We start from the raw sequence: 10,447 nt of genomic DNA, 5'->3' as shown, positions 1-10,447 counted from the left end.
CCTCCCACTGAAGAAGTCACTCCACCGACAGAGGGCGAGACTCCCCCGACCGAAGGTGAAGTTCCTCCAACCGAGGAGGTTCCTCCGACTGACGAAGTCACTCCTCCCTCGGCGGAAGTACCACTCCCTGAGGAAGGCGAAGGGACTCCTCCATCTCCTGGAGAGGAGGCGACCCCACCAACAGGCGAGCCAGAGGCGGAGAAGCCAGAACAACCTGAAGAGAAGGAAGAAGCTGGTGGTGTGCCAGCTGCTGCAATCGCCGGAGGTCAGTCACAGATGAGAGTCAAGTTCTCCAAGTCTCGCTTACCGCTGCCGCAAGGAGCGCCGTTGTTCCGACCCGGTTAAGTCGTCGCCCTGGTTGCGGAGCAGTCGCATGCTTGGGTGATACACATCTCTACGGAGATCTTAGCTTGCGCATTCTCCTCAGTTCCCGCGTGCAACCAGCTTATTGTGTCTCGGCGACTCCTAAGCACAGTGGAACATCTGATGGCCGACCAGGTCGGGTTTTCTAGTACTGTTCTAACCTCCCTGACGTTGGCAGTTTTTCTCAACATGCTGGACTCAGGCAGAGTTCGGGTTTGGAGTTCTCCGCTTGTTCAGACAGATTTTACACGAAGCATCCTGCGAGGCTTTGCAGGGGCACATTGTAGCGCGACCCAGTGTATACTGTTACCTGTCCTCCCTTCTGATGTGCGCTTGAACAGGGGTTATCGGCGGCGTCCTGCTGCTTGCAGCAGCTGGCGGCGGAGCTTACGCTCTCGCTGGCGGAGCAGGGTAAGGGTCGTGCCGGCGCCCCGTTGGTCTAAGCAGTAGACGGAAGCGTACATTCTTTTTGGCCGACAATGAGTAGGGGGCTACAAAATTTCCATGCACTGTTATTTCGTATACCAAAGTTGAGCAACTTTTACAGTAGAGAGGTAAACGTCTTGTGTGGTTGTCAAACCAAGCGAGATGCATTTCAGAAAGAATGGCAGGTCCCATTGCGTAGTCCGGAGTTTGTGGATTCCTACCCAGGCAGTGTTCCCGATCTGAAGTCACGGCTCGTCGGCCATCGTCATGTTAGAGGAGCACTCTGTTTTGAGGCAACAGGCCGCATTCACTCTGATAGGGCAGTACCATGAGGTTGCAGCTGATATTTTGTATGTGTTGTTCAATTTGTAGAGCCGCAGCGGCAGCCTCAGGAGCCCCTGATTTCGAAGCAACTGGCGGAGGAGGACCGGAAGAGGGTGTCGGCGAGAAGGAAGTGGGAATTGACATTGACGAGGACATGTTTGCAATCGACGAAATGTGAGTTGGTCCCTCCGCTCGGGTCCAGGGATCTTTTTCGTGTCCGACCGCGGGCCTCCAGCCCATTCCTTCGCATTCCGTGTCCGTCTGCTCACTCTGAGTATTACCTCGAAACTGCAGAAGGCTCAGGGCTCCGGGGGAATCTGAGGTGTTTTTCACCTGATCCGTTCGGCCCGGCACACGCGGTGTTTCTTTTTGGCGAAGTTAAGTTTCAAAGGTGCGATAAAAAAGTGTCGCGTTTGCGCCGGAAGGGTATCCGTAGAGTTTCTGTCTCCCAATCTGCGTTATGGGGCTTTCCACAATTTTCCAGGAAAGCAGTGCATTTCTCCTTCGTTTAGTATTTCAGAACCTTACTCCCCTACAAGTGTTCTAGTTCCTCTTTTATTCCGTGCGCCTGGGACAAACTCAAGTGATGACGCAATTTGGCAACCTGATGTTTACCGGAGTTTTTCAGCCTCGTCACTAATGTGAATGTGCTCCTTGCGGGTACGCTAGTCAGCGATAGCCACGCTTACTTGCGGTACACCACCCTCCGCGCTCAAGAGTGGGGTATGCGGGCGCCTTAGATGAGATGGAGGTGGCGGCAGCGGCGGAGCCGTGGTTATCCTTGTCTCGCGGTCCGAGTAACAGTCTGATGAAGGATGCTAACAGTCAGGGCGTGTAGCAGGTAGCCACTTCGGGACGGATGTCGGACCGTCTTCAAAACAGAAGTGTGTGCCCGAATTACGTATGCTACAGTTGCGCCAGCTAAGCACAGGGCTGAGCAAACACTTCTACGCATACAGATATACCCTGCAAAGGTGCTCCTCAACAGGTGGCGTCTCACAACTGGCCTAGCTCAAACTGTGATAGCCTTGCACCATACAATGGAAAGTGCCTTACTCTGCGGGTATCAAAAAAGGTATGTCACGGGCAGCTGCAGCGGATCTTGTATGCATAGAAGGGAACGCCCGCCTGACTGCTATTAGTGAGGGGACGGTTTAAAAAAACGACAGAAGGAGGAATCACCCCGCTCGCACACAAATCGAGAAGACGCCCTGGCCGCTGATCCACCCTTCGAATTCCAACCGCGCTCTTGCGAAGATGGCGCGACCTCGGCCGCGAGAGCCAGTCGGCCCGCAGGTGACAACAAAAGAGCTTCTCTGATTCGGACACCGTCGAGTTTGAACAGAAACTGACCACCACGGCCCTGCTGGAGGAAACTGAGGACAGCAACTGTAGGCGGGAGAGAGCCTCACGGGGATGCCACCGGGTCCCCACCGAGAGCCAACAAAGGACAGACAACGAGACAAATCTGAAACAACAGCCGCAGCGCAGCGCAGTGTTTCCCGCACCATATGCGGCACTGGCACCGAGTTCACTAGTTCGCACTCTACAAGACATCAGTCGGTAGCTCATCCGTGACTCCGTAGACGCGACGGTACTCCAGCAAATCGTTCCGGGCCTTCTGCAAAGTTGAGCTCGCTTCCAGGTTCTCTCCAGAGGCAATGAGCTCATCCAAGAACAAAAGCATGTCGCCAATGGTTAGCACCGACATCACCTTCGTTGAATAATCCAGCTCAAGCTGCTGCGCGGCTGCTAAGTTGGAGTCTGCGCAACAGGCACACGAGAATATCCGGACTCTCTTTCAGCACACGGCGGCGCCTTCAGGGGCACCAACAGCCTTCATTAACGAAGCTTAACGGAAAAGAGAATACCGGGGGCATGGGAACAGGAAAACCGTGATCCTACCACAGACTAGGTGGCCTCGCATTCCAGGACTGAAGTTTCTACCGCAGCGACCTTACTACATCCGAGTTAGCTTCACTATAGACCAGTGGACGGTCCTTGGCAGTGCATCAGTCGGGTTGACACCGAGCTGCGCCTATCCGCTCTGAACACAGGCCTCTTGCTCAAGCCTCCTTCTTTCCTGCTTGAGAGACGCCACCCCATTGTTTCCTCAAGCTACGAGGCGATCGTTGACCTCAAGTTGGAGACCGTGCATCACGTGCCTATGCTCCGAAGGCGTGATCCGCAGCAAAGCCTGCCCTTACGTTTTCTCGCTCACCCTCAGACACACGTTCCTGTCGGTCTAACATGACGCACATGCCAGCTACCTCGATGTCGGGCTGTAACTCCTTAAGAACCTTGAGATTCCCGCGTATCGCAGTGCCAGACGTTAAGACATCATCCAGCACTAAAACTCGTGCGGGACGGTACTGGTCGGTCGTCCCTGGCACCAGCTTGGGTTTCAGTTCATTCAAAGCGCCCACGATAGTGCCTCCTTCGCCATGATCTTTCGCCTCCTTGCGGTCGTAGATGAACGGTGCCGGATGTGAGTAGATACGATTCAGCGCCATAGCTGTGCAGGACACCAGGGGGATGCCCTGAGCCAGAGACCCCAGCAGGAGAAACCAGCAAAGTGACAGAGCAAAAAGCGAATGATACCTGGATGACCAGAATACACAAGAGCATGGCCTACTGCACATCCTGTGCACACAAAGCACGGCCATTGATTCGGGAGCTCACGATCCCTATTCCATCTCCGTCTATTCCCGTTTAGATTCCTTTCCCGTCTTTCTGTTTTCTCACCGACGCACTGACAGTGAACCCTACAGGGTGAAGTACACTGCGTGGGGTGGCGTTTGCAGAGAACATGCCAGGTCGAAGGTTGGCACGTACCCCCCAGCTAAGATGAGGTAAACAAGGCCGCCACGAAGCCGGGGTAGACCACGGCCACCAGTTTGCCAGTGACGCCGGTTCCCCCCCACATGGTCCAGTCAATTTCTCCATCCAGGATTAGAACATTCAGGTGTCCGGTGAGAATCTATAGAGTCTCAGTCCATCAGATACGAAAGAGAGTCCCCACAAAAAGAGGCGTAGTTCCTGATACACAACTCTCGTATTAATGGCCTCTGTGTGTCCTACCACGGGGGTGTACATTAGTAACTGCAGCGCCAAATGAAACACGATACATTAACCGTGTAAAGGGAGTAGTCGGTCAGGCACGTGTCCTGGAAAACAGGGGCAGCAATAGGGTATCGGATCCGGAAACTCCTGATCTAGTGACTTCTACAGCTCATTGTATGCTCGTGCTGCTAACGCCCCCTGACTGGAAACTCCGTGGCTTGGCATAGACTGGAACAACTCCTCCAATGCAAACACGACTTTACCAGGCTGCTTCTGCTTCTTACTGATTGCTATATATGTTTGAGATCCACGAGAATCCTTTCACACAGAGGGACTGAGCCCGAGTGGTTCGGTTACAGTCAAGAAAGTAAGAAAGCGAGAACAGAGAGCAGCCGTGTCGGAGTGAAGCTCTGTTTCTGCGTCACACACTGTCCCACCCTGCGACAGAATCAAATCCCGACATGTCATAGATGGGGAGTTTCCGTATTCGATACCTTACTGCAACCCCTGTTGTCAAGGACACGTGCCTGACCGACTACTCCGTTCAGGAAGAGAAGCAAATCGGGACAAGTTGCTTACTTTGTACGCAGGTCCGAAGAGAACATCGTACTGGATTCCGCTCTGTACAATTCTGGTCGCGTAGGCTTTAGAGATTGTTTCCATCGCCTGGCCGTTTCCAAACATGCCGGCATTGAAGAAAAACGGGCTCTTGCGCCCGCTCTTCAAGTTGAACTCGCCAAATTTCAGAGCCCCGTGGTTGTACGCAAGGAGTAACAGCTCTCTCTGTACCGCATCCAATCTCCCTTCTCCAGCGGACTCAGACATGAGAGGCTCCTCCTTCCCACTACTAAGCACCCTAGTGAGGGCCCGGGTCTCGACACCCGAAACGGAGTCGCTAGCTGAAGGAGCAAGCTCAGACATTCTGGAACCTCGCGCGTGCCGCCAACCACCAGAGGTACCACAAGCTGGACTCGAGGAACGGCTCACGTGGCCCGGCGCTGACAATACCACGCCACGGGAGGGAAGTTCACTGCGTGGTCAAAAAAACGAGGGACTTGCGTCAAAGACGAAAGCAGAAGCGAAAGAGATGAAATCAAATTAAACACACGTGGGTTACACGAAGGGAATCGCTCGCCACAAGGGTTAGAAATCGGCAGTCGTGTCTACCTCGGAGTTGGCCTTGTAGAGCGGTGTGTGTGCAGACGCCCGAATACCCGAAGTTAGCCGAGGAAGTCAAAGAAACGAGGAAGCTGTAGAGAACTCTAATGAGACGAAGGACGCTAGGAATGGATTTTACAGGTGTCTAGAGGATAAGGGACAACCACGGCACAGTGGCTAAAGCACTCCGTCCAGAGGCAGACGGGACTGACTGAAAGCACCGATGCCTGTAACTGTTAAGAGAACAAAAGAAAAATAGGAGTATGAAATCTGCCTTTCTGCTCAAGAACGGGAGCCCCCACGCATGAGCAAGGGGCCAGTCGGGCTGGCATACTTTTCGCAAGAGGCACGGGGCACACGAACAATCGATCTTTCTTTGTCGATGCGCGTACGGGGCTTCTCTTGAAAATTTGGCCTATATACAGCTGATCAGTACCTGTCCAAGAAAATCGAGATGTTCTGTTCCCACTGTGTGCTTTGAGCTTTCGGAAATGTCAAGGCTGAATGAACTGTGGGGCGTGACTTCTTTCTCCATGTAGCGTCTGTTTAGCAGTTCCTTACTTTCTCGGACACGCTTCAGCGGCGACTATTCCCTTCAGGAGTGATTGAGCTGAGAAGAGTGCTTTTCCGAAGAGACTTGCGCCGTTAGCTTTCTGACTGCCTCCTGGTTTTAGGAGTGTGCGGGCTTTTCTTGTTCGTGTCGCCGGACCCTCTAACAATAACGACTCTCGGGACAGCTGTTCTCTCCCGTAGAGCCGCAGAGACTCTCACATTCTGCGCGACAAGTTTGAAAGGCTTCCGGTGAAGATACATTCTCCCGCTTACCGTCGAGCATCCTTTTGCCTGCCCAGTCGTGTCTGTCCAGATGCTCTTTCTGTTTCCCCGTTCCTCTTCCCGTCTCCTTCGGCAAAAAGCAACTCATTCCCTTCTCACACAGTCAGCTCGAGCGCTCTTTTTCACTGTTTTCCTTCCGGAGTCCGTTATTAATCTACGGTATTGGTGCCAGAGGGACATCCGCTTCCATCGCCGTGCCCTCTTCCGTACACGGCACAGTACAAAGGACTATATGTGGAGGATCGGTCTTCACACTGGGCGATTTCTTTCCTGGTGCGCGCGTGCTTGCACTTCATCGAAGGTCGCCTTGTTCGTCTTCCTCTTCTCAACCAAGCTACTGTAATTTACAGGGAATGCAGTGTTCGTGCCACGGCGTACTTAGTAAAGTAAGCAAGGCAGCTCTGCTGACCAAGGCATCGTCACGCTGCAATTCTTTGCTGAGTCTTTCTCGTTCCAAGGTGTTCCTTTTTTCTGCCAAGAGCCGAAAGTACTGGAAGGCCTGGACAGCCTACAGCTGCCAATGTTTTTCTTTGTCAATTCACGTCGTACATTCTTTTTCTTTGACCTTCCGTCTCGGGTTTCTTTCTCTCCTCTACCTCATCCACGACCAGTTTCAAGGTTTCTCCGAATGAAGGATACTAAAATCTGTATTTGACTTATGCCCCTTCATCTGGAGTAGCCCCTAAACAGAAACAGGCGAAGCCTCTGGCGCGCGTTGACTTTCCTTCACCGTGAATAAAGAAGGGGCGGTTTCCCTGCAAGTTTTTAAGATGTCTCGGCGTGGTAAGAATACATCCGTGTACACTTGATTAGCTGTGAGACACCTCATTTTGGGTCGTTTTTTGTCCCTTTCTGCGTGAGCTTTGTTTCCTATTTTCTTCCCCTCATGCTGAAGCGCGCTGTCTTTGGGCTGTTGCCAACTCGGGCAGAGCCCAGTACACTACGCCCAGAGAGGCGACCGCACAAACCGTCTTCTTCTTCAAGTAAAGGCACATTCAGGCGAGAATCCACACTCGATCTGCCCTTTCAAGATGAACATGAAGGCCTTTCACAGGCGATGGGGCTTGACCACCACTCAGGAAAGTCTCGCCGCCCCGATCATGCACCAAAGCGCGTTACTCTTGCTTTAGAGGAGGACAGCCTTAGCGATGAGGAAGAACCTCTCGGGGAAGAAGACGAAGATGAGGAAGATGAATTTTTGAATCGTGATGCCAAGTTGGCTCTGTTAAAACGAGCTGCGCTCATGTATTCCTCCGATCCTCGTCGATTTCTTGCTGCCATGAAGAAGCATGACAGCGATTTACAGAGGAGAGACAGCAACGGGAAGAAGTGTAAGCGTGAGACAAAGAAGAAACTCAAAGGGGATAGACTTGTAATCCTCAATCAGAAAAGCAAGGATAGAGATCGCAGGTGCAACGGAGATATATCAGAGGAAGAACAGTCCCCCCCTTCAGAGTTGAGTACAAGCAGTGAGGAGGAAGAAGATTTAGCGTTATACGACTACTCCTCTGAAGATGGAGAAGACGAAATAGAAGGATCGAGAAGCGGCGGAGGTGGGAAAAGTCAAAGCGAAGAGACCAATTTTAGAGGGAAGTTTCAGTGTAAGCTTTGTCCGGAGAAAATCTTCATTTTCGAGGCAGATCTTGAAAAGCATCTTCAGTCTAAGGTATGCATGATGGAGACAAGTAACCAAATGTATACTCTTTCTCAATGCTGGCAAACTCTCGTGCTTATCTGTCTTCAGATCGCCACCAGCCGCTTTTCTCACCTCTCTCTTTCCTCTTTCTTGCTAAGAGAATTGCATAGCCTTGATGGATCGCACTTATCAACATCGAACAGGCATTTATACACTCCTTTCTTCAATGATTTCTTTCCTTATTCCTCCTGCTGGTAGAAAAGAATAGCAAGAGAAAGAATGCCGGTCTATTACCATGTCAGTGTTATGTTTGGCGTCTCGCCTCGCCTCATGTGCTCAAACCCATCTGTGTATACCTTGGTCGGTGTGTCTTCACGGTGCAGAAGTGAGGCCAGTCGCATAGGGCTTCCGTTGTGAAAGTGAAGACTTCAGCACTTGATGCAATAAAGTATGATCCGAACGAGATTTCATCTTTCCGATGTGCTATCGTTCGTCATGTCTTCCTTTGTCCCTAATCTGTTTTTTCTCTTTCTCACAACCTCGTCGTTTATGTGTCCAAGAACATTCACACACATCCGGAGTGTAGCTAAAGATATCCTAGGAATGTCTTACAGAAGGTACGTGACTTCATAGAAGATTCACGTGTAATACAGACCTCTTCGAGTTTTCTCTGCACTTACCTACCGTGTGTGTGTAGAGACACCGCCGGCGCGAGGCGGCGTGGGAAGCGGAGCATGCGGCAGAAGCTGAGGACGGAGAGAATAGCGCAGATGACACCGCAGCTACTGATGTTGATCCTGGAAAGGAACAGAGACAGGTTCCGGAGAAACATGCGGAGAAACGGAAAAAGAAAGAGAAGCAAATAAAAGAGAATTCCTCGAAATCTAACAAGAAGACAGGCAAGGACAAGAAGGAAGAAGACGGCGGCGAGGCAGAGAACCGGAAAACTCGACGTGCGAAGAGAAGAAAACGGTACGAGTATCAACAACCATCTGCATGCTGATTGATCATCTCTGAAGGGATGGCACGTTCATATGTGGAGATATTCTGTGTTCATGTATATACTCTAGGTGTGCGAAGCACAGATTACATGGCAGACTACGTCGGAGTTCTGGGGCTCAGGAGAGAGAGAGTCTCTCACGGTTGACCGTAGAACTGTTCATCAATACAAATAGTTGAATCTGTCATTTGCAAGTTCATCGTGAACTTGCAAATCACAAATTCCATACGTGTCAGTCCAGTCGTCGACCCCGGTTTCCACGCGGGTTGTCGCCTCGGCAGTGCTAACTCAAATAAAACCTCGACAACATTTGCGAGCGTTCCGCATGCGTGTATATGTGTATCTGTACCCACGCCTCTGTCTCTCTACACATGTAGGTATGTGTATGTTCTAACAGTCACCAGGCGTACAATACAATCAGAGTACGTTGGCCAGAGGGGACAGCTGGAAAGTGGGGGGACGGCACAGGTCGATAGCAGCAGTGGGCGGTCTGAATAATGATAGATAAGAAGCCTTGGTCGTATTTGTCGGGCAACCAAGATTTTAGTCTCCAGGCGTGTGTTGCTTGAAAGCGAGTGTCAGTTCTGAACGCGTGCGGTTTTGGAGTAGATTGAGGGCCGAGAAGAAGGCGTCGCTATACAGTCGTTCCACTGTAGAGGTTTGTCTTCTCAGAAGTGAGTCAATTGATTTCGGGATCACCCAGCTGCCGTTCAGTTGATCGCGTCTTTTGACAGGCAAGTCGCAGCACTAACGGAGGAAGAGATCCAAAAAAGGAAAGAGAAGTTTCAACGGAAGAAAGCACGTCGCATGGCGAGGAAGCAACAAGAAGAATCAGGAGACAAGCAATGATATGGGTCGGATTGCTCCAAGAAACTCACGAAAGATATACATTGAGAGGTTTCTAATGTTTGAAGCCGATAATACAGAGACCTGTCCCATGTGGCTGGCCAGCGTACGGTATCCGACGTGTACGTGAGTGATACACTCACGGCACTTAGGCGGGAATTTTTCAGGTGGTACAGACGTCAGGATTTAAAGTGTCTTCTCTTTCCGGTTGAGACGCTCGAGGAGGTGGTTTTTCTTTCTACATTGCCAGTGGTGAGGCGACGTGTGTCTCGTGGTAAGAAGTCCGGAGAAGAGTCTCTATACGTGTATGCACACATCCCCGCAGACGAGATAGCGTTTGTTGCGGTGGCAGTGACGGTTGAAGTGTTCTTAAGTTTTTTCGGTCCATCGTAATGAAAGCGATACACATGGTTGTCCCTGCGAAACTAGGAGTCTTGAAGCGCATATATACCGCTCTTCAACTCGTTAAGGGCCGGCTGCCTACGAAGTAAAGCCGCCATTGCCACTGATGGTCACGCGGGCAAAATCTGCCAACTGGACCCATCAGTATTGCTCTCGATCTTCTTTGAAAGAACTAACGTATATATAGGCGCGCCCACAGCTTCACTTCTATGCACAGCGTGTGACTGGGCCTCCAACTAACGGACAATCGCTTTACCACTAGGAAGACAGCGGAAGTAAACAGCTTCGGTACACCACCTACACCCATGACGGCTCGTCTCTAGGGAGACATGCTGCTAGATAGTTGAGAATCATCTCGAAGCGACGAGAGATGTGAGTGAAGGAAGCATTCGCAA

General features: G+C 51.4%; 2 protein-coding genes across 2 annotated transcripts; one reads left to right on the top strand and one right to left on the bottom strand.

Annotated features, from left to right (window-relative positions):
- Positions 1-2,406: 2,406 nt before the first annotated feature.
- Positions 2,407-5,749, bottom strand: CSUI_001313 (orotate phosphoribosyltransferase). Its single transcript, XM_068061519.1, has 3 exons — positions 4,756-5,749; positions 3,335-3,653; positions 2,407-2,877 (listed from the first exon to the last, which is right to left on the bottom strand). Exons 1-3 carry the CDS (start codon positions 5,095-5,097, stop codon positions 2,660-2,662), a joined length of 879 nt encoding a protein of 292 aa, XP_067926519.1. The 5' UTR covers positions 5,098-5,749; the 3' UTR covers positions 2,407-2,659.
- Positions 5,712-10,107, top strand: CSUI_001312 (c2h2 type zinc-finger protein). The gene is made up of 3 exons (XM_068061518.1): positions 5,712-7,834; positions 8,502-8,776; positions 9,539-10,107. Exons 1-3 carry the CDS (start codon positions 7,055-7,057, stop codon positions 9,651-9,653), a joined length of 1,170 nt encoding a protein of 389 aa, XP_067926518.1. The 5' UTR covers positions 5,712-7,054; the 3' UTR covers positions 9,654-10,107.
- Positions 10,108-10,447: the final 340 nt, after the last annotated feature.

This window comes from Cystoisospora suis (assembly GCF_002600585.1).
Source record: "Cystoisospora suis strain Wien I chromosome Unknown contig_510, whole genome shotgun sequence".
NCBI lineage: Eukaryota > Apicomplexa > Conoidasida > Eucoccidiorida > Sarcocystidae > Cystoisospora > Cystoisospora suis.
This window is presented reverse-complemented; position numbering and strand designations above follow the sequence as displayed.